The sequence below is a fragment of the Propithecus coquereli genome, unplaced genomic scaffold (assembly GCF_000956105.1).
Source record: "Propithecus coquereli isolate 6110/MARCELLA unplaced genomic scaffold, Pcoq_1.0 Scaffold436, whole genome shotgun sequence".
Taxonomy (NCBI): domain Eukaryota; kingdom Metazoa; phylum Chordata; class Mammalia; order Primates; family Indriidae; genus Propithecus; species Propithecus coquereli.
The window spans coordinates 1,135,778-1,160,978 of NW_012150130.1; the positions used below are offsets into that span (position 1 = coordinate 1,135,778).

The 25,201-nt window shown below is 34.7% G+C and overlaps 1 protein-coding gene across 1 annotated transcript in view; it reads left to right on the plus strand.

Annotated features, from left to right (window-relative positions):
• Window positions 1-25,201, plus strand: part of PHKB (phosphorylase kinase, beta) — a 252,022-nt gene that overhangs the window by 12,100 nt on the left and 214,721 nt on the right. The window contains exons 2-4 of the mRNA XM_012653961.1: window positions 15,171-15,260; window positions 17,421-17,559; window positions 21,313-21,412. Of these exons, the coding sequence (XP_012509415.1) occupies window positions 15,171-15,260; window positions 17,421-17,559; window positions 21,313-21,412 (329 nt within the window). The remainder of the gene's footprint in view (window positions 1-15,170; window positions 15,261-17,420; window positions 17,560-21,312; window positions 21,413-25,201) is intronic.

Below are 25,201 nucleotides of genomic sequence, written 5' to 3' on the forward strand. Positions count from 1 at the left end.
AACAGACTTACCTTTCTCAAATTTGGATCATAAGATGCCCCAGTGGCTTTCCATTATCTAAAGGTTAAAAGGCAAATCTGAAATCTGCCGTTCAACATCCTCCACTGTTAGACTTCTGGCTACCTTTTCAGCCTCCTTTCCTACTTACATTCTCTGCTGCAGCATTGTTAATCTACCTGCAGCTCCCTATCAGGTCACTCTCTTTCCGGCTTCTGCACCTTTATCATTAGGTTCCCTCTGGATTAAATAGCCTTTCTCTGTAAGCTTGGTGCACTCCATAATCTTTTATTCTGCTCCAGTGGTCTGTTGTCTTTGCGTATTTTCTGACAACTCCTTTCTCTGCGTCCCAGGTTTCAATTAATCGCCCTACGGTCCCCATGACACATGCTTCTTTCAGCTCTGATGTCACTGCATTGCTATTAGATAATTGTGTACCTTTTTCTGTTAGTAGACTGTGAAATCCTTCAAGTCAGGCTGTAGGTCTGTTTCAGCTTTGTATGAATAGCCTCTGATACAGGGCTTGGTGCTGGTGACTCAAAGTCGAATAAGAATAGAAATTGAATGAATTTATCATGCTAAAAGGATTAGTGCAATTTTAATACAGAATGAATGTCTTCATGGTAGGAAAAAAAAGTTCCTCTGCTGGTCAAGTTCAAAAAAGAAAAGTAATAAGTGAATCAAAATAGTGACCCAAGTACATAATAACGTTATGACGTGGTGAGGGCATTCTTGATTGTTCTCTTCAACCGTAGACAGCACCTCCAAGGCCAAACTGCATGGTTTGGACTGCTTTTGCCCCTTGCTTAAAAACCTGGAGCAATTCTTGTGCACTGATTTTTGCTTTCCCTAAAGGGAAAATGGAAGAAATCACATAGATTATTCATCTACATTATTGGCAACATGTAAGTCATCAGAGGCATGTTTATTCTTTCACGTAGATAGAAGGTCAGTGCTATTTCATGGACCCTGTCTACCACAGCATAGACTTTACCTAAGAGACCAAGGAATTTGAACTTGCCATTTAAATTTCAGGAATATGATGATGAAAGAGTAAAATGATATACTTTTAAATAAAGTAGGGAAAAATTAGATTCCTAAATCTTGCCATTTAGAGTAAGTTTCAGAAGAAGAAGTGATATAAAATCTATTTTTTGAAAAGTCTTAAACATGCTAAATAATGCACTTGAGAAAAATCTCTGTTTTTACTTTAGAGCTCTTCAGATCAGGGTCTAGCAATTACTGTGCATGTAATTAACAAAAGAGAGCTCTTTTTGTTCTTGTGAGTTGCAGTTGTCTTGAACTAAAGTTATTGAAATGGAGATAAAAGGTAGAGACATTTAGATAAAGGGCAGGTGTATCAAGTAATGTGACGATGGAAACAGGTCATTTACGTGGCCAACGTGGACAAAGTACAACAATCAGTACCCGAACTGTTTAGAAACACCTTAGTATTTGAGGGAAAATTATCATTAAAGCAATATTTCTGATTTAAATATTACCTTGGAAGCAAGTTATATTGCTGTGTACCTGTATTATTTTCATAAGGAGAAATGAAAGTTTTAAGAGAAGACCAGAAAGAATGACTATATACTCATCTTTTTGTTGTGCTTTACCTGAAACAAAGAAACCAATGGTATTTCAGTGTTCAAGTCCTAGCTCTTCTGCATGCTCGTAGTGAGACCTTGGATAGAAAAGTCACTAAACCTTTATTTTTTTTAATCTTTAAAATGGGAGTAATAATAGTACTTAGTAGTGTTATTGTGAGGATTAAACGAAATCATGAATAGAAAGTTCTCAGCATAGTACTTTGCACAGTAAATGCTCAAATACTATTAGTTGTTTTTATTAGGATGCTGATAATAAATCTATTATGATATTATTCATTACTTTTTTGAGTTCTTTGGTTAAAATGAGATTTGTGTGTTTATATTCAGCATGTTGCATGTTGACAGCTGCTATTCAGAGTGTCTAAGAGTACTGGTGAATTTATAGTAGTGTAAAGGAATGTCCTTGTCCAGGACAAAGAGACCAAAATAATGAATGTAAATTTAAAAAAATATATTAGACCCCTAAATAGGGAGTCTGGAGATCTTGTTTCTGGTGTTGGTTCTGCTCTTAACTAGCTATGCATTCTTGAGACAGTTGTGAATTTCTTCCATAAAGTAAGGGGCTTAGATCAGATGCTTGTTAATATTTTTTTTCTGCTCAATCATTGACTGTCAAGTGAGTTAGGAGAGACTATTTATAGAGTTTTAGGGCCTAGGCTGGGTGATTTCAAGGCAGATCTTGCGAGATGGGAAACTGGTTGTGATTGTGCAGAGTTGAGTTGATGAGATTAATAGCTTTGGATTTGTCAGTGCAGTGATGCAAGTGTCCTGAGGCAACCCTTGATAAACAAGACGTTAGTTATTTAAGTTTTTTTAGTTGATTCATGGTGTTTTTAGGGATAGTAGAGTTAGTTTTCCTAAGAGAACAAAGCCGCTTTTTAATTTCAATCTCTAACTTCTTCAACTTTTTATGTCCTCTCTTCTTCTCTCCCTTCTCTATTTTTTACAAGATAGTACTACCTCTGTGGAGCCCTGGGTCTCCTTAAAATGCAGATTCTAATGCAGCAGGTCTGGGATAGGGCCCAAGAACCTACAATTCTAGTAAGCTTCTAAGCAAGGTCCGTGCTGCTGGTAGATGGCCTGCACTTTGGGGAGTAAAAGTCTACTATAGGACCATAGATTGTCGAGCAGCAGTCCTTTGTAATATCCTGGTCTCTTCTCTGTCTTGTAATTTAGAATGTAGATCTCAGGATCTGAATTAAGCATCCTCATGTTCCAATTTTGAACTTAGTCTTTGGATAAATACGTCATTATGTGCATCCCTGATTCCCACTGGGCATAAGCCCACAATTAATGGGTGTGATCCATGGCTGTTTGTGCGGCCTCCTTTCACTGGTATGGTTCTCTGCATCTGCTGGTTTGCTGGTCTGCTACGCCAGCCTCTGACTTCTGGCCTGGATTTACCTGGCCCAGATCTTTTACTCAGCTGAGTCCATTTAAGGGCTTCTGATTTTAGGCCTTTGCTGTAAATTAATAGCATAAGTTAAATTTTCCAACAGATGCTATTGGAAATAACTGTATAGTCACATCTCTTTCTAGTCTCTTTACTGTACATGATTACAGTAATTATATTTGATCATCCCTTCTATGTCCAGAGGATCGTGTAGTCCTCTTTTCATTACAGAGCGCTGCTTCAGGATACAATGACAGCCTCCATTTTCAGGGAATTGCCTAGCCAATGGAATGGAGATGATAGGCATAACTGGTCAGCACTAGAAGTTAAGCCGATTGTCCCCCCAGTCCAGTTTATTTTTCCACAAATATTTATTTGAGAAACTGACTGAAGTGCTATTTGCTTGTAGGTCTTTGTGGAGGGTCTTGGTGGAGGGTGGGGATGGAGGTGGGAGGTATGTTTCCTTCTGGAGTCTTTTATATCTCATGGCAGCTTATCATTTAAAGCAGAGTAATACCAGTAAACACTGGCTTTGGTAGCTCTTTTTTCTAGGTATCCTTGTAAGATTAGATTCAACAATCTAATAAAATGAACACAAAACGGAGGTAGGGGCTTCAGGTAATAGAATATAATTTTCTCCAAAAAGTAGAGGAAATAGCAGGCAGTCTTCAAATTAACTACAAAAAACTAACAAGTTTAAGGCTGATTTCTGTTATAGTTTCATGTTACAGAAGTAGTTTAGTTTCATTTGAAATAGTATAAGCTAAGTACCTTAAATATCCATTGTCATACTCCAGTTTTTATTTCAATTTTTTTGCTACAATAAAATCCTCATAACTAAATTATAATGCAAATTAAAGTACAGCAAAATTTTAATAGCCATAGTGTTCACCCAGAGTCACATTCTTTCAGTTTTGTATTACATAAAAAACTAATAGTCCATAAAAAATATGGTAAAGTTAAGCTATACTTAGAATAGATATGAAAAATTTTAAGCCAAACTAGATGGTTTGAATAGTGTATTGCATGATTAATTAGAACTTAAAGAACGCCTAGTAGAGTATTCCAGTTCTGTAATTTTAAATGCTTGTATTAGAAAGTAGATTAATTTACATTTTAATATCCTTATTATGGTGTGAGTGTGGAGGCCCAATACTTATTCTGTACTTCTTAATAAGAGATTTGATTCTACTCCCAAGTGTCTTGAGTTTACTTTGTCTTTCACTGGGACAGCTTGTTTTTCTGGAATATTTGACAGTTGGCTGTAGTTAGGCTTAAAGTTTGTTAGTGACTTGTTGGTGAAATTAAGGTCAGCTCTTAATAGTCATGCTTCAGAAATACTCATTTTGGTTATAAAATCTTGCTTAAAGACCTTTTAGCATCACTCCTGTGTAGCACAGTGTTATATTAATATTTTAGCAGAGCTTTTTTCCCTCTTCCACCGTAAGTAATGCTCCTCCCTCTGCACTGTTAGAGAAAGTGGTAATCTTGGTTTTCTGCACAGCTCCCGCACATAGGCACCGAACTACCTGTGGCAACCCAAGGATGTTTTAACATCACATTTATCCTTAATTATATTTTTCTGTTTCTTAAAAATTACTGATTATTTAATTTGCTGACTTAAAAATCACTATTTGGGTCATCCATTCTTGCACTGATCAGGAGGATTCTGATGTTAGCCTGACAAAGCCAATTAATCTAGAATTCCTTAATTTCCTATTTTGTGCCTAGTCCTGTCCTAAGTGCTGGAGTAGATAATAAAATTTAAGGTACGGAAGAGAAGGCAATTAGTATTTAATATGCATTGTGCTAGTTCTTTTACTTAAAATATTTCATTTAGCTGGGTGTGGTGGCTCACTCCTGTAATCCTTGCACTTTGGGAAGCTGCGGTGGTAGGATCACTTGCGGCCAGGAGAGACCAGCCTGGGCAACATAGTGAGACTTCGTCTCTACAAAAAATTAAAAGAAAAAAATAATTAGCCAGCGTGGTGGCAGATGCCTGTAGTCCCAGCTACTTGGGAGGCTGAGGAAGGAGGATCACTTGAGCCCAGGAGTTGGAAGTTGCAGTGAGCTATGAGGCAACAGAGTGAGACCCTGTCTCAATAAAATAAAACATTTAGGTCTCACACAACCCTGTGAGGTTATATAGTTTTCCTCACTTTTCAGATGAGAAGACCTAGCTCAGAGAGAGCCCGAGTCCTGAAAATCGAAAGTGATGTAGCTGTGATTGCGTCCAGTTCTGTTTTCAAAATCCGTGTTCTTTAGACAGTCTCTTATGTATTGAGACAATCTCCCTCCAGGAGCTTGTGGATATTCTGGGGACTGGGGGGTGGGGAGCAGGGTTTGTGGGTGGGGAATGGAAGACCCCTCTTGGGTTTAACTTTATTCACTAAAGAGTGAAAGTTGGATTGTGAAATATGTGGCTTGGATTCCATTCAAGAAAGTTTGGTCAATTAATGATTATATTGTAGGTGGGTCTTTGCAAAAGGCGGTTTCTCATCACAGACTCTCAGGAGCAAATCACTAAAGTCTAAGGGTTGTTCAGAAGTGTAGTGTAGGAAAGGTGCCATCTCTGCCCTGTTTTACTTAGCCAGTGATCTAAAAACTTCACTACATTTCGATGGGAAGAAAATTAACTAGCATTCATTACCTACAAACTCTGCACTGTCTTTCAGAAATATTTCTAGTTTTATTCTGGTTATGAATATTTTTATTTCCAGTTTGCTTACTTTGCTAATTCATAGTTTATTGTGATTTTTTTGATTAACATTCAAGACTGCCTGTATTCATGTTTACTGTACAAAGTAGTACTAATACAATTTTTAATTAACAGTAATAACATTTATATTAAATATACTGCTGAACTTTGCTAAGATAGGAATATAGACCAGGCTTCATCAAAATATAAATGATAAATGGAAATCGTTCAGGTTCATTTTTCAAAATGCTGAATGGCTTGAAAGTATTATTTCTGTAGGATTTATGGCACAGGACAAAATGCCTAAATATCACATGTTTCTGTCACTACAATAATAGAAGACATATAAAATTAAATACTTCTTATAAAGATTAAGAATAGTGTATAGTGAAATTCTTCCCCCCACCTTGTAATTCAGTTAATAATGAACTAAGACTCTATCATTTAAGTCTTAGAAGTTTGGAATTTAAAATTTTTACTTGTAGTGTAAGTATGAAATAATGAGCCTGAATTTCTCTTGAAAAATCTTGTGTGGTCAGATAAGTGTTAATATTATGCTTTATGAAGTGATCCACTTATAAGGCTACATACATTTATTCTAGTAGTGTTACCATTGCTCAAATCATTTTTTAATTATCTCCTTTTATGATTTCATTTACATCCCCCTTTATAAGCAATAGAAAAACAGAATAGAGTAGAACAGAACAAATGGAATTGCTTTATGGTCACAGATTAGGTTATTGATAAGTGAGTCTGTCTTAACTTCACCTGCTCTGATGTATCACCTTATTTATTGTGGCTGATCCTGAAGTAACTTTTGGCAAGATTTAGACATCACAGGATAATGATTTATTTCATTTGTTCAATGAATATTTATTAAGCTCTCACTATGTGCCAGGCACTACTATTGGCACTGGGGTTACTGCAGTGAATAAAAAAATGAAACAACCACTGTTGAGAACATTAAATAACTTGTGCCACTTTGAAATGCATTTTTTTCCCTAAAAAGAAGTTCCAAAAACTTTTTAGAAAGATTAGAATTGTTAGAATGCAGCTTTGACCTCACAGAAATCATATAAAATCATAGTATATTATGGCAAGGTACTCTACTGGACTATAAATAAATAAAAGAAAATGAAATAGCTAATTGAGTGATTGGTATTCATAAGGTCAACACATGAGACATCAACCGAATTTAATATCCTTAAATAGATTTTATAGGCCATGCTCCTTCTTTAAAGGTCACTGGAAGAACTTAATACCTTTTTATTAAAAATAAAATGGGACTGGTGGAATGGCCTTTTCACATCTTATTTGGATAAGTTGAATAGACAAATTTTACTTCCTTTTTATAAAATGTTATTTCATATTTGCCATTTCATATTTTACATTTAAAATGTTTCTTACCCAGCTTGCTGTCCACCATGGAGAAACATATAGACTTAAAAACTTGAGGGTTCAAATGAACTGTAATAATAAATAGGAGTCATTAAGTAAGTAAAAGTGTACATGTGTATGTATACATATACATATAATTTTGGAGAAGTTTGCTGTTTAAAAAGGCAGAAAATGAAAGTAAGGATTAAGGGCTCTTAACTCAGTGATTTTTGATGACGTTTTATGGTATAAGGAAAAGTGCACATATTCAGTTTGTCTTTAGAGAGCCCTGTGTTCAAATTCAGACTGCCATTTAATAACTTATTTGTGCTTCAGTTTAATACCAACCTCATAGCTTTGTTAGAATGATAAAATGGGATGATGTTTGTAAACAATCTTGTGTAATGCATAGTATTTAGACATTAAAATTTCCTTTTCCTTTTTTAAAAAATTAAACAGGTAGTGGATGAATATCTTCTTAGGTAATATTTAGACAATCAGAAATATAGAGAGTAAAAGTCACTCATTTTTAACAATTATGTGTGTGCCCTTCCAGGCTCTTTAGTTATCTGCGCATATGCATCCACAGACATAATACATACATAGTTATCGTTTAGTTTTGCAATGCCTACGATCATGCTGTACATGTCTTGTTCATTACATTTTTTTACGCTTTTTTTTTTTTAGCCTTTCTTGATATTACAAATAGGTCTACTTCATTCCTTTAACTGTTTCAAGTTACTGCATTGAATGGTGTCATAATTCTTTTATTTATTCCCATATCGAGGGCACATTTATTCCTTAACATTTTAAATGTCTGTGCATGGTGGAACTGTACACAAAAGTAAATCATGGTTTACGTTTTGTTTCTTTGTTTCTCAAGAGAACTATGTGTGATCTTGAAGGTGTTCGAAGTGTTGTGTCATGCATAGTGTATTCAAATCTTTTAACTATGAAAGTTAACGTATTTATTCTAAAGTGAGGAAGATAAGTTTTCCAATTTGTATAATCGTTGAAATCTTGCTGAGGAAGTGAGACTTCATCATTAAATCAGAGAAAGTGGATGGGGCAGTAGCAGGAGATAAATTTGTAAACTGGTGAGAATAAATTATAAACTGTGAGACTACATTTGTAAACTGGTCATCAAAAGTTTCCTGAAACACTGCTTCTGGGTCAGCGTTTCATACATAGAAGTGCAGCTTCTTTGCTACAATCTGTTGAAAGTCAGTCCTCAATACAAGGTTAAAAAATAGAAGTATTTAAAAAAAAAAAAAGGAAAAAAATTCCCCTGAAACATATTTTGTCAGCTTCTCTCTTTCTTTCCCTTCCTTCCTACCAAACATTTACTACCATCTACCATGTACTAGATATTGTTCCTATTGTTGACCAGCTTCCAGTGTAGTATGGGAGATAACATTAATCAAATAGTGAAATGAAATGTATTGTGATAAGCAAGAGCTGTCATTAAGGCATTTACTAAGTGCTGTAGGAATGCAGAAGACAGAACTGTGGGAATTCAAGAAGGCCTCCCCCAGTCATGTGGATGACTCAGTTCAATTTAATAAATATTTATTGAGAATCTCTGATGTGCCAGCACTGGGGCAACAAAATTGCGAATGTGTTGGAGTAACTTGTCCTTTCTCTAGTAGCATCCTTCTAGTTTGTGTCAGTGGAGGAGTAAAAGGGATTTTAAAATGAAGAAATTATCGTCTGAAGTTGATGAAATTTAAATTTCAAAGTTGCTGAAAAATATATTGTATCTTATATAGAAGAATCATAGGATAAACATATAGATTATTATCCTCTGGGAACCTTTATTATCTTGGCAGCTCAAAAATTAACATTTTAATAATTTACTGATAAACCACAGATGTGCTTTGCATATATTTTGCATGTTCATATACAAGCCTATCTCTTTCGTCTGTTCTCTCATGCCTACCAGGTCTGCATTCTTCCTACCCTCTTTACCTTCTGTGTGCCTACGTGAGTACAGGGAATATATAAACTTCATGAAACTCTGGGACAGTTTGACCCGTTATAATAAAAGATCTTCAGATTCTACTTCGTTCTTGATTATCTTGGGGGTCATCTTAGTCCAGGGATTTTTATTATTCACTACTTCTTTCTACATTCTTCCTTCTTAGATTATTAACCTGTGCACTTAAGAGTCTTCAAAAACTACACTCCTCAGGCTTTCAGATTTCAGAGACTTGTTCCTGACTCTGAAAAATTACAACATGTCTTGTATCTGTAATGTTAACTGTTCACTACAGCTAAGGCAGTAGAAGAGTCTAAAAAGTTGCAATCATTAGAAAAGTTATAATCATTAGAATTGTTGAACTTCAACTTGCTAAATTCACGAAGTTAGAGAATCATTAATGAAATGAAAATGGTAGATACTGATTGATTCTTTCCTTGGGCTAAGACAAATTTCGTGTATTTTTTTTGCTAGAATCAAAGACCCAAAGAAATATGGAAGTATGCTGCCTGTCTTTCAACTTTAAGTGTCAATATCCAGCATTGAGTGCCATATAACTTTTTTTTTAATAAATCAATATATGTTGTTTTAGGCAATGAGGATTTTTGCAGACATTAATGAAACTATACATAAAGCTCTATTTTATCAGCTATTTGTAAACATTATATGCCTGTGATAGGTTTGAAATCTTGCCCAAAAATGTTATATCTGCGAGAAAATGCTACAGTATTAGAGTTTTTACATAGCTTTTGAAAATTGTTTTATTATTTCAAGAGGAAATGGTCCATTTGAATCCCATAACTTGTCCGCTGCTTATGACTTTTACAATAAATGAATCTTTCTATTCAATATTTTGTAACATAAAAAATTGAAAGTGTGATCCTTTTAAAAATTATGGAATACACTACTTACTTTAAAAGTGGTTTAGAAAACACATTCCCAATAGATCAATAACTAAATGCAAAATTTCATTTTTTGATATAATAAAATTAGCAGAAAATTGAGGTGACTATACATATACTCTATGGTTTGTCAAAAACCATCTTAGGAAAACTGGAACCAAATGAGAAAAGATAAATGTATTTGACTCTTAGAATTTTTTATATTGTAACATTGATATACTAGTGAAAGCTCAGGGGAAAATATTTATAATGGAAATATTAGATATATAGTAAACATATACAAAGAGCTTTTAGAAATTGGTAGCAAAAAGACTTAATAAAGCAATTGCAAATGGCAAAAGAATATAGACAATTCACAGAAGAGCAAATCCAAACAGCCAATTTGAAAAGATTCTCAAACTCACTAACAGTATGGAAAAGAAAGTCAGGTAAAAATGAAATGCTACTTGTGTCAGATTAAAAAAACTTTTAAAAGATTGAAACACTTAAATTTCTGGTAGTAATATGAATCGTTTTAGCCTTTTAAAAATGCAATTTGCCATTATGTTGAAAAAATTACACTTATTTAATTCAATACTGCTTCTGCAAATTTAGACCAGTGGTGGAAAAACTTTTTCTATAAAAGGCCAGATAGTAAATTTCTTCAGCTTTGCAGACCATATGGTTTTTGTTGCAACTACTCAATTCTGCATGATATCACGGACTGCAGAATTGGGAAGGCATGTGTAGTAACATGCTATTGATATGGTATATATAGTCTAACGTCTACATAGGTGAAACTAAATTCAAGTGCATATATAATAGTATAATATAGTAAAATAATTAGGAATTGATGAGTTTTGAGTATTTATTGCCTTTGTTTTTAATGATTATTTAGTTGTAAGTTTACAAAATTTAATTTTCAATAATGAATGTTGCACAACCAGCTCCCATAATTCCCGAAAATTTAACCATGGGACTCTCTCAGCTAGCTGGTACTAGCTGGCTCCAGCAGACCACTGGCTATATCTAAGTATAAGGATGTTTTTGCAGTATTGTTTATGATGGCAAGAACAGGAAACAAATTATATACCCACTGATGGGGGAATAGTTGAATAAGTTGTACTGTATCTATACCATGGAATATAAAGCAGCTATTAGAACCATTGCCTTGGAGTGATTTCCACGTATGTTGTTAAATGAGAGGAGGAAGATGCAAGGATGGCTCTAGGTCATGATCCCATTTTTATAAAACAGGCAATTATAGACTCTCCCCTCATTTATGCATATGAGAAAATCAGAATTCTGTAGGCCTAAGGATTTAGATTTATAATAAAATTCTCTACCTTGTAAATGAATAAACTTGAGTCAGTGTTTATAGTTTTTTTTTATTTGTTTGTTTGTTTGTTTTCTGAGACAGGGTCTCTTGTTCTGGTTGCCCAGGCTGGAGTGGTGAAGTGGCATAATCGTAGCTCACTGCAGCCTTGAACTTCTGGGCTCAAGCCATCCTCCCACTTAAGCCTCCCGAATAGTTGGGACTACAGGTACCTGCCACCATGCTTGGCTACTTTTTTTAAAAATTTTTTGTAGAGATGGGGGTCTAGCTTTGCACAGGCTGGTCTTGAACTCCCAGCCTCAAACGATGCTTTCTGCCTCGGCCTCCCAAAGTGCTGGGATTACAGACATGAGCCACCACACCTTGGCTTGACTCAGTTTTTAAATAAAATTTATCCTGTTAGTGGTATACTGTCTTCACATTCTAAAACTTTTAATGTGTATCACTTCAAAAAAAATTTAGTATGTAGTATCTCATTTCTTAAGACATGTACATTTTCCTATGTTTACAACTCTGAGCATTAAGTATGTTTATGTTTATAATTTCATGCTCTTCTGGATTTTAATTACTGCCTTCATGTTTATATGGACACTCATTACTTGAAATTGCTATTATTTTCAGAGATTGCAATACAGATATTCCCTGTTCTTTGAGCCCCACAGGAGGATGGAATTTTCCTGTCCTTTGTATTCTAAGATACTCCACCACTCTCTTCTTTGTATCTTTCTTATTCAAAACCTTATCTTGCCTTTCATACCTAAACTTTCAGCTTTGGTATGCTGCTAGGTGTATGGTCCAGAGTCTTACGCATACACTTTACACGTTAATTGAGAGAATAAACAATGGTATTTATCTTAGTCTATTACTATGTATGGAGAAATGATAAAGCTGCTTTAGGGATCGTCAGAGTCTTGATGAGTAACATTTTTGTTATGTATTAAAGAGCTTTGAATCAGATACGGAAAAGTCATTTTCCAAAATAATAGACTATTGCTGTTGTAGTGGTTTGCTGATCAGTTTTCCACCTGGAATTTCCTCTTTAAAAATCTTTTTTATTCTTTTAATGGTTACTATTTTAATGACTAATGTTATTTGTGATTTCTTAAGAGCTATTGCGTAATACTCAACAGACTTCTTGGTTTTTGTAGTGCAGAATTCAGAAAGTATATACATCTGTTAAGTTTACACTCTTTCTTAATATTGTTTTGGGTTCAGGGAAATATCTTAGGAAACTGCTTTAATCTTCTTGTTAGTAAATAGCCCCTTCCTACTTTTTGATAAAACTGTAACATTCCTCTTCAAGTAAAAACTTCTACCCCTTATTATTTTGTATTGCTCTTTGGCAGGATATGCCTTGACAGCGTGTCCTGGAGTGAAGATTGTATTTTTCTAGTGTGAAGGAAATTAGCTGGTAAAAAAATCAGATTGACATGTTTAAATTCATTTTACAAACTTGATAGCTGCTAAGTTTTATTTTACTTTGTGATGCCTGGATATAAACATAATTCAAATAGGGAAAGCATAAAAAAGAAAAATTTATATTTTAAAAATTCATTTCAATTTGAACTCTGTTTCTTAGATTTTTCTGTTTTGCATTTTTTTAAATTTTCTTTGAGAATTCGTGTCCCATTAATTGCCTTCTCTTCCACATTTTTATTTGTAATGATGCTTTTCAGATGTCTAATTTTTGTTTAAAATGTTACCATTGATTACTTTTCCTTTTACTTCAGATTTATGATACCATTCACCATAAATTATGTGGAACGTACTTGTTTAATTTTTTACAGTTACTTTAGAAGCAATATAATGGTGATCACTAAAATGTTAACATTTATCTAAATAAGCTATTCTTAACTTTCCATGGGTTTTCTTGGAAGACACAGGAAGGTATAAAAAATATTGACTCTTACTGAATTAAATGATTTTACTTTTTTGCTTTTCTGCTATGCTTTGAACATCTTCTTCTCTTTTATCTTTTATTGAATAAGATATTTATTTTCTTGAAGTCTGATTTCCCTTTTATTTGTTGTTGCTTCTAATAAAACTCCATTGGTGATTTTTTTGAGAAAAATTAGATGATAGAATCATTTGTTTATATTTAGTCTTAAATGTAACAGCACTTTTAAAGATAAATATTTTAAAATATAAAACCATGATATATTATTAAAATACTCTTTCAAAATCAATTCACCTACCAGTATGATACAGGTTGATTTCAGTTTTACGTATTCTACCTTTATCCGTATGCACATGTATTACTTACCTAATTTTAATGGATGTATATAATCAACTTTTGATGATTTTATTTTTTGCGTATAAAGCAAAATACTAGCTCTTCTAATAGAGACCTAAATAAAAACAGAAATATCACTTTCCACCCCAGCAAAGGTGTCCCCTTTAATCTTTGTATATACATACACACAATTTGTAAGTTGCGATCATTTGTATAACGTGTCGTTTTATTTTCTTTCTTAGTGGATGAGCTTCACTGGAATTGTGCAGACTCCCAGAGCTTAGTAACTTATGTACCAGCAGTGGCCATATTTTTCCTTCCCAACTGCCAGGCTACCCATGTACTTATACCTGCCCAGACCTAATTGAATGCAGGAAAGCAAAGGGCATGGCTGGGAAGAGGACGCAGGGAGTCCTGATGTCTCCTGTCTGTTGATAGGTCTCTTTGTTCTTCACTGTGGAGCCATTCCAGTGGATGCCATTGTGAAGACTCCTTTTTAGAAAATCTCTTCATTTAGAGCAGGTTATTTCCTATAATCTGTTTTTATCCACCGATCCTCTCTATTTCCAATGGAAGGCAATGGGACAGTAGCCTAACTGTATAGGTCCTTTCTTTACTTCATAATGTTTAGTATCTGCTTAAACATAAAGGGCTTTCCAATAACCTGACTTTAAACTAGCATTACAGACATAGCAATTTTGTGAGCATGAATGCTTTAATTTTCTTTAAAAACAGCATCTTAATGCGTCCAACATGACTTCCCCCCATAAGTAAATTATAGGTTTGTTTTTGTGCTATGTTGTTAGGCAATATGGTGTGCATTACCTGAATCCAGAGGTGGTTTAACTGTGACCTTGAGATGTTTGTCATTTCTGAGTGCTTTTAACAAGAATGAGAGACAGTACTTAGTCGAATGGCTGAAGGTTCAGATATCTTTCTTTCAATCAGCAGTTGAGAAAGTGCACTAGTCAAGTGAACAATTTTCTGTATCCATTTTGTGGCAAATTATCATGATTATTGTGTGTTCTATAGCCTTTGAGCAATGTCTTCCGCTAACACCTTGGAGTAGTTTTCATGGCTGAGAAGTAGAAATGATCTCTGCTGATAGTCCAGACAGTAAAAGTATTAACTACCTAAAAGAAAGTAGAGGCTTAAGAATTTCAGCATGAAACCCAGCTAGATGTTTGTAGAATGGACAGCTTTGGAATATGCGAGCATTATCTTCTTTACTTGAGGTTTTTGGGGTATTATTGTTTGAAAGAAAATTGCCTGATGAAGCATCAGCATAAGGAATAAGGTTTGGATTTCAGGGAACATAATTAGATATATTTCTTAATAATTAGAAATTACTGAGCTGGTGACTACTACATGACTATTGGCGATAGTTGAGTTGTTCGGACCAGGATACACATGACTGAGTTGAACTGAGTGGCCGGGGTAAGGGTGGGGATATTCCAGCACATGCAGAGGTCTTCTATGCTTATTGTCAAGGGTGCTTTCTTCTCACTCCTTCCCTCTGCGAAAGTTTTTCCAGTAATGAAGTATGGTAGTTCACATATAAAAATGAAAATTGGATTGTTAAGTAGTGTTCTTCATTTGTTTAGAATTTTTCTTTTTTTATCTGGGTAAAAATGACTGAATTTGATAGGTTTTCTTTTTTCTTTTAGGCTCAATTTATGAACCTCTTAAAAGCATTAATCTTCCAAGACCTGATAATGAAACTCTGTGGGATAAATTGGATCATTATTACAGAATTGGTAAGCAAAATCTGAGGAAAACGAGTCCTTAGGTAGCTATGATTACTATTTACTCTGCCCTAGTTATATTGTGTACATTACATAGATGATATTGTTTTATCATTTGGATGTTGGTGGTTTCAGCACTTAGGCAGCTACATATTCCAATCACACATAATACTAGGACTATAAAAGGAATCTGGCAGGTCATATCTGGCCCTTGAATAATTTTAAAATGTCACCATTATCTTCTCTGTGCATGTGTGTATTTTTTAAATTTTTATTTTTTTTGAGACAATGTCTCACTCTGTCACCCAGGCTAGAGAGCAGTGGCAGGATCATAGCTCACTGTAACCTCAAACTCCTGGGCTCAGGTGATCCTCCTGCCCAGCCTTCCAAATAGCTAGGATTACAGGCACACGCCACTACACCCAGCTATTTTTTTATTTTTTGTAGAGACAGGGTCTCACTCTAGTGCCCAGCTTGGTCTTGAACTCCTGGCATCAAGCGATCTTCTTGCCTTGGCCTCTCAAAGTGCTGGGATTACAGGCATGAACCACCACACCTGGCCACTTCTGTGTTTTTTGAACCTTCCTAAACATTACCAGCTTTGAAATTTTGAGGATGTTTTTTGATTAATACACAGGTATTTCACGTAAGTATTAACTTGCTCGTTTAACTGTATACGGTTCCCAGGTAGTGCTGGACCTTTTGTGTCTGTTTCTAATTCATTGAGCTGCAAGAAGTAATCTCAGGTTATCATTATTGTTATCATGTCCCTGACTTTTTGTTTGTTTTGTGTTTCCAGGCTCAGCCTGGCAAATTTTGTTTTACAATGTGAGTAAGCAACTTCGAGATGTCTGTGTATGGGACTCCTCTTTGTTCATCAGAATGAATATTGGAATGCTTATTAATTTTTTTTTCCTGTGCCATTTGCTTATCCTAGGGTGGCAAATCCCATAAAATCTGATTTGTCTCTCCCTAAGATATGGATTTTTTGTCTATTGCAACTTCATGTAAAACTTCAACTTATTTTGGTTAATATTCTAGCATACGTTCTTATGTTGCCCTTTTTATTATCTTTGTAGCAATAATTAAAGAGAACTAACTACATTTTTAAAAGAAATGTCAATTGCTTATTTTGGACGATGAAGACCAATTTTTTATACTGGGAATAATAAATAGCCTGGTATTCTGAAAGAAATGATCATGGTAAGATCATTTTAGTCTGAGAAAAAGAAATAGAAATCTTAATTCTTTAATCTCTGTGAAGGACCAGAGTGTTTTATACTTTTGAAAAACTCTTCTAAAAAGTAGTCAACATATGCCAATCTAGATTAGATTAATTTAATGTATTTTGTGAAAAAGCATTACTCATCCATTTATAGTTAGACAGGAATAAAATAGCTTTTAGGAAATGTAGTTTTAGTGTGTTCGTTTACCTATTTTAGGACTCTTTCATAGATAATGATGTAATAAAAAAGAAGATAATAAAACAATATTTGACTTTTATGAAGTAAAATGTTCACAATTTACTTGCTATTGTTTTTGTGTTATATGAAGATGGGGTTCAGTTTGAAATCTTAAACATATCCCTAACATGTACAATATTATAAGTAAAATGAATACTGTACATTCCTCTGAAAACCAGGCACAAATTAGTCATCAGTGAAATGCAGGATTTTGGCCTGTTCTATGATCTATCCTCATCCTTTCTAAGCTGTTGATAATTTACTTTACTTGTAGCAGTTGAGTTGACTTTGTGATTTAGCAACTGTACTCTTTGTTGTACATTTGCTTTAAGTTTCCCTATTGAACTCATTTTTTAAAATTATTATGCTCAGCTTTTTGGTTGATCCTTTTTTCCCCCATACCTGATGTTGTCCTACTAAGACCTATGACATGTATTGACATTAACTAGGAGGTGCTAATGTCTTTTTAAGTCCTAATTAGCTTAGTCCCTTCCTGAAAACTGGAAAAAACACTTCCTACAGGGATGGATTTCCACTTAGGCTAGCATGACATGAAGTTATTTCCCTGTCTTGAAAAGTTTATTACTATAGCTAAGTTCAGAAACATTATTGTCAGAAGGGGGGTGAGGAAACCAAAGACTATTGAGACATTCTGCCCAAGGCAGGCGGCTGGCTGTGTGATTGCTCTCTGTCTCGTCTTCATTTGCAGCCAAGTCAACATTGCTCCTGTACCAAAGCCCAACCACAGGTCTGTTTCCCACTAAAACATGCGGCGGGGATCAGAAGGCCAAGATCCAGGACAGCTTATACTGCGCTGCTGGGGCCTGGGCTTTGGCTCTTGCATACAGGTGAGCTGGTGTGTGTTCTCCTGGTTCACCCCAAGTCTAGGTCATAGGGTTTTGGGGGACCAAGACAAACTGAGAAGCTATCTTTCAGCTCTGCTGCTGACTTACTGTGTGACCTGTGACTGCTCATATCCCTTTTTAGGCCTCTAAACCTTTTCATTTTCTAAGGATTACATGAGAACAGTTCTAACATTTTATGACTTTGTTACCAAAATTTTTTGTCTCTAAGTTTCTAAATCAGCGTTAATTTTTGATAGAGTTAACTACCTACCCATTCTCATTGAGTTGATTGGTTTCAATCATAGAGGGTTTTGATGGTGATTGAATTTTGCTGATGAAAAAATTAAAGTCCAGAGTACTTAACAGATTTGTTCAAAATTATACAACTAGTAAACGACAGAGCCAGGGCCAGGACTCCTTTTTTTTTTTTCCAGTTCATTGGTTTTCCCATTGTTCTTCGTTGAGGTATCGGTTATTAAATTTGGTTGTAAGTCAAATAATTATTTTATAAAGTAAAAAAAAATTTTTTTCACAATACAAAATTTCTCTTTACTTAATTTATTTCATTATACATAGAAAGTACCCAATGTGAATCCTGACGCATAGTTAGTAGTAACACATTTTAACCATATTTAAAATTTTTAAGATTTAGTTTTTGAATATTAACTTTCTGAAAGTGACCTGTGTGTGTATTTCTGATTTAAAAATTGTGTCTTCCATGTGAACATGATTCGTCTGTTTTAATTCACTGATGTGTTGAATTTTAAAATGAAAATCAAATACTGAGATAATATGAAGTGGTCATCTTTAGCACACTTGAGTGATAATGTCACTAAAAGCATTTCCTTATTTACATATTCTATGTAAGTCCAATATAGCTTTATTAAATGTCAAACTGCTACTGATTTTAGGAGTATAGTTAACATCGATAACACCTTAACCAACTGGTTAAGCCAGTTATGGACAGACTGACGTTAGTTGCCCCTCCTGATTTGACATAATGGGAAGTACACCTCACCTGTGCTGACGTTTTGCCAAAATATCTAACTTGAGTCTACACATGAATAAACAATTAGACAAAGCTACATTATGGCTTATTATAAGACAACTTGCCTGGACTCTAAAAATGTAGGTATCATAGAAGATTAGAAATTAAGTATGGAAATGGCTAGATAAGAGAGACTAAAAAAATGTGACAGCCAGATGCAATACATAATTCTTAATTGGATCATGCATTAAAAAACACTATAAAGTACATTTTGAGGATAATTTGATAAATTTGAGTCTAGACCATATATTAGATAATATAGTACCAGTATTAAATTCTGTAGGTGTAATAATGATATTATGGTTATATAGGAGAATCTCCTTGTTTTTTAGAGATATTTCTGAAATGTGTAGCGGTAAAGGGTCATGATGTTTGTAGCTTACTTTTATTGATTGATTGATGTTGCTCCATGAATTAATATAAATGTGTTTGCAGACAGGATTTGTCCCGGGAGTTTTGCAGAGCTTTTCCCTGAAGGAATATGTGAACGTGTTTAGTTTGCATTTCAAACGCTGTTGTACTCGGGAGGGCGTCTCTGAAAGACAGTAGCGGCTGTATCCCACAAGGCGCTGCGTTTCTCAGACCTAAAGGTTTGGATTTGCTTTGTAAAGCAAAGCGAATCTGTTAAAAACTACAGGATGAGAGCTGATGAACGAGTGCCCGCCCCGAACAGACAGCCACCCTGGCTATAAGCAGTTAAGGGGCAGTTCCTGCTTAAAACTCCAGACTACCTGTCTCCATTCACAATAACCTGATAAAGAAAATATGGAGCCAATATATCTCTGTTTAACCCCTCTGTTAAGTGATAAATTTACCTTAGAACTTAGAAGTTAATCTTTGAAAGATTTTTATAACCATTTGTTCACATAGATAGAATTAGTTAAGGGATCTGTAGAAGCCTTTTGAAAATCTGTTAACCTAAGAGGAACTACCTGCTGTTATGTAAATCTGTTACCTCTGACAACTAGTCACTGTTCCCTATAAGTGACCATGTAAGATTTCATTCGGTGCCTTTTTTTTGAGATAGATGGAGAATCCGAGGCCCCCTGAGCTCCTGCTTTGCCTATAATCTTTATAAATTTATAAAACTATACCTTTGTCTCTGTGTATTCTTTTATTTCCATTATTTTCCATTTTTCTATTATTTTCTTATCCCTTGCAACTCTACCAAAGAGACCCAGTTTTTTGTGGGGAGATTGATTGATTGAGACAGAGTCTTACTCTGTTGCCCAGGCTAGAGTGCCCTGGCGTCAGCCTAGCTCATAGTAACCTCAAACTCCTGGGCTCAAGCAATCCTACTGCCTCGGCCTCCCAGTGTGCTAGGATTACAGGCGTGAGCCACCTCGCCTGGCCTGTAGCTTACTTTTAAACAGTGAAGAAAAAACTTAGAGAGTGCAAGCTAATGTTAACAATCGGTGAATCTAGGTGAAGAGTAAAAGGTTTATTCATTGTAGCATCTTTTTAGCTTTTTTGTAGATTTGAAATTTTTCTAAATAAAATGATGATGTAAATTTGCTTTAACAAATACAGGTGTACTGGTGGCAAGCATATGAGCAAAAGTCAGACATTAACCTTTTCCCAAAAGGCTGCAAACATCTGATAGAGACTTTACAGTCCTTACTTTACTGGGCACACTATCTATGTAGAATTTGCCTCCGTTAAGACGCTTCTGACTTCAGGGGGGGAAATACTGATGTATAGATCAAATTTATGCTAGTATTACTGCAATGCCTGCATGAGAAAGAAGGAATGATGTGCTAATGATGAATAACTTATTTTTTGCATTAACCATTTTGTGTCAAAATCATAATCATTCTTTCCAGTAGTGAGTGTTGTATGAGATCTATGATTAAAGCAGGAGGTAATTGTAGTAGTATACTTTTTAAGGAGACAGGTGATAGTTTCTGTCAAGTGAGAATAATTGCCAGATATTTTAGTTAAGATTAAGTGAAACAATGAATAAGTCACTTTTATTTTTCAGTAGTAAGTAACTCTCATCCATCTTTTGAAAGTTACTGAACTGTAATAAAGAGCAACTTATGGACAGAAAGAACATCTTAACCTAGTTTAATAGTTAGATTTTAGCTGTTCTTTATTTTTAAAAGCGATGTAAACTGTGATCAACTGATTTCAAATGAAGGCCTGAGAATATAAACTTTTATGCCAAAATACATCATGTACCATCCTGGATGTGTGTTTAATTGAAGGCATCCTTGACTGTGACTACAGTGCTGGCCCCTGCTGTGTTAAACATATGGTAGAGCAAAGAAGACAGGTGTCTGCCTTAACCTGTGGTTCCCCAAATCCAAGTGACTGTTGCATAATCTAAGGAGATAGGCAATAAATTGCCTGTACTCCATAACAGTGAGTTTAAGAAATCTGTTGGTAGATTTTTTTTCCAGTGTAGAAATATCCTTTGAAGTTTTAGCCAACTCATTGTAGAAAATATTGTATACTATTTTTAAAGCATTTGGCTTACTTCCTTAAAAGAAGGAGAAGGAAAAATACACACAAGTTGCATCATAGGATTTTTTTTTACTGCTACATTTCTACTTCCTGCTGGGAAAATGGAGTTTCACTGTGACAGAGTTAGTAGACATCACCAGAACACAGGATTAGCCAGATAGTTAAATACTTAATTATCAAAAGCTCTGCTTCCTTTTCAAATGCATTTCCAATTTGTTTCATGAGTTATCTTTCTCACACAGGCGCATCGATGATGACAAGGGAAGAACCCATGAGCTGGAGCACTCAGCTATAAAGTGTATGAGAGGAATTCTCTACTGCTATATGCGGCAGGCCGATAAGGTAAAACACTGTGGTGTGGACTGGAATTTTCACATCATTCTGAACGATTAATTTAACCAGTACAGCAATAGCACCTTCTGGAAATGTACTTTAAAAAGGTAAAGCCACATCCTAGGGCAGTCTAGATAGGTGAAAGTAGCCTCTGCCTTCCAGCCCAGGGTTTTGAAATTCTGAAATTGAAGGAATAACTTAAGCAAGAGGTGATTGAGAATTGTTATTTAAACTTGGATTTGTTTGTGTTTCACACCTGGTGTTTGCTTGATAAAGACTCAGTTTCTCAGAAACCTCACAAATATCCCTAATTGTAACCAATATTATATTACATAAAGAAAATTCTTGTCAAAATTACTTTTGGACATGTGAATTGCTCTGGCTCAGGGGAACTTTAATTTAAAAATATAATACTTCATTCATTTGCATGCAAAGAAGCTAAGCTTTACAGGGTTATATGGAAATTAAAGAAAATAATATATATAACATTTTTAAAACTATAAAGCTCTATACAAATATAATTCGCAATTCCTTCTACTTACCTACATCTCTGTGTTCCCAGGTCCTAATATAATAAGTGTCCATTTATACACATCAGTGTGTCCCTAAGACCACCACAGGTTTGATGATTCACTGGGAGGACTCATATGACTCAGCATGTAGTCCTAGTCAAAGTTTATTACGGTAAAAGGAGACAGAGCATCTTCAGCAAAGGGAAAAAATGCATGAGGAATAAGATGGAGGAAACCAAGTGCCAACTTCCAAGAGTCTTTTCCCAGTGAGATCACAGAAATGCACTTAATTTCCCCAGCAACTAATTATGATCACACTTATAAAATGTCTACCAGGGAAGCTCATTAGGAGCTCAAAGTTTTTATTGCCCTAGGTTTTTATTGGTGGCTGGTCATATAGATACCCTCTGTCTAGCACTTCCCAAAATTCCAGACTTCCAAAGGGAAACCAATTGTTTAGTATAAGCCACATTGTTTATTTAATCAGTTTAGGCATAGTGAGCCACTCTTATGAGGGAATGGTGGAAACCGCCCCCAAATCCAAGTTTCTACTTACCAGCCAAGGGCCAGCCTTACAAGCAGTTTTTTCTAAGGTGAGCCATCTCAGGCCTACTATATTAACTCTTTTGTGGACAGTCAGCATAAACTAATGCACTGGTTTCTAGTCTGTTACCAGCTGTGTGATGTTGGACAAATTATTTAATTTCCATGTGCCTCAATTTTTTCCATCTGTGAAATTTGAGTAGTCATAGAACCTCCCTCGTAGGGCTCTTGTGAGGATTGAGAAATAATACACAGAAGCAGCTAGCACAGGGGCTGGTACCAGGTGAGCATACAGTAAATATTTGTTGTTGTTACCGTTAGTATTATTCCCTCTCCTGTCTAGACCACGTGCTTCAGATATGTCTCCTACTTCCACATTTTAGCAAAGATGCACACCAGTAACTATGTGGGCAATTTCGATCACTTGATATTTTGTATTTTTTTATATGACTATAAGTTTTAATTTATGCTTGAAAAGAATTTAAAAAATATGATAGCAAATCTTCTCCTTAAGACCTGTATTTGAAGTCAGAATTTTAAAAAAATCATTTATATTCTGCCACCAGAATATAACAACAAGAAAATACTAGTTGGCAGAAAAAGTAAATTTATTTACAAACTAATAATAGAGATGTATGAAAAACCTGTAATTTATCTACTAAGATTTAACTTTGCAAATCATCATTGTAAAGGTTTTTTCAGATGCTTGAAATAAAATAGTATGTCATAGATTGACATACTGGAATTAAAATAGTATGTCATGTTATATTGATGAAATCATGATTAATTTTTTCCTAAGTGTGAGATGTTACTGTTTATTTCACATATATCATTTCATGAATGCCTAATGTCTTTATGAATTCAACTTTTCTCTCCAGGAAACATTGGGAGAACCATGAATTTCATGAGTTTGCTAAACAAGCTGACAAACTTAAATTAGAATTGTTTATCAGAAGGAAGGCAATGATGTAATATAATAACTTAAGGTTTTTCTTTGTGGCATGATTAACTAATTGTTAATGGCCTTTTCTAAGTATAATTATATTTTCTTTTAAATACAGTTTGAGTGTGACATAAGCTGTCTTAAATTCCTTAAATTACAAATGACTAGCATGTCTTTCCTTGTATAGCCATGATGGTAGACCATTAAAATAAATGTGAGTTGTAAGAATGTGTGGATCACATTGAGTATTCATGCATACCAGAAAATGCTGGATTTCGATATTCTTATGAGTGAAAGATGCTTTATAAATTTTAAAACATTTTCATTGTTATAATCTTTCTTGATCCCTATAACCTGTTAGAGTAGGAAAGGAAAATATTACTATAAGGCACATTTAAGTGGAAGGAGCTGACTCAGGGCGCTGGAACCGTGCACGCAGCCAGTGCCTCTCATCACACGGTCACGTCTTACTGTTGCTCCCCACTCTCTTCCTCTGGTCCTGGCCATTTTCTTTATGGTAGTACAGCAGTCGAGGATACAAACGTATTTTAAAATGTGGCACAGTTATCTTTTGGCCTTTCCTTAAAACTAAAGCGAAGCACATCGTAGTGTTCATTTGCTGTTTGACCTTCTTTGTCTTCTGAAATACAATCATGACGTAAAAAGTCTAAGTCTTCTCCGCTTTCGTTGATTTCTCATTATGAAAGATGCTTCCTCACATATTTTCTAAAAATACTAGCTAAAAGAAATATTTTAAATTTATCATGAATTTCAGCGAATAGAGTTGTCCTTGATGTGCAGAACAAAGCAATAAATATGATTATTGCGTTTTACTGTCTTGACACTTAATGCCTGCTTATTAACATCAAATATATTTTACCTCTAAATGTTCACATACCTATTCTTTCATTTACTTTCTTTTCTAATACTCCTTAAGGAGAAGCATTCATAGTTTTTCAAAGTTGATTCATTCTGCAATAGTAGGAGGGCAGAGATTTGCTTTGTAGTAGGGTATACATGTTACTGTGCCTAATTATCTACTGAAAAATTATTTAAAATGCTACTAAGTAGTTTCTAATTTATAAGAAATCATTAAGATTTTATAAAATTTATTCTTCCAGGATTCCCTTATGAGACGATTTTTTTCCCTCTGAGTGGATATTTTAAGGCTATAAATTAAGAACGGATGACAAAATACTCAATTATCTTTTCCCAAATGAGGTTTATTCACAGTGATGACAGTTTTTTTGGGAAAAATCTAAGTAAAGTGCTAGTGGAAAAAACATTATTCTAGATTTGTTTTAGTCTAGAAAGTTTTTCTTTAGTCATTATTTTTACTTGCCAGATGCCACATAGTGTATAAAATACTAATTAATGTCCTCATATTTTTTGGCTGCTTTCAAGAGAACTTTTTGTTTATAATCGACATACAGCATGCTCCATTAATCTTCAAAGCTTATAGAGTTTAGACTTTATTTTTTTCTGAAATTTTAAATTACTTGTCTTTTAACAGCTTTAAAACTCAAAGTATAGTTATGTAATTCCCCATTTGAGCATCTTTAATCATTTGGTAGTTGCTTTCCTCCTGACACAGTGATTGAATATAAATTCTCCTGCTGGGTTCTTGTATGTCTTGAAGACAAATGACAAAAACCACCTTGTCAACTGCAGCAGTCACTTTATTAAATTGATGAAACCTTATCCTTTTAGATCTGTATCAAGTGGGAAAATGCATTTTGTATCAACTTAGCCATAGTTTTGTATAGGAGCCCAGAAGAATGTTCAGGACTTTGCGATAAT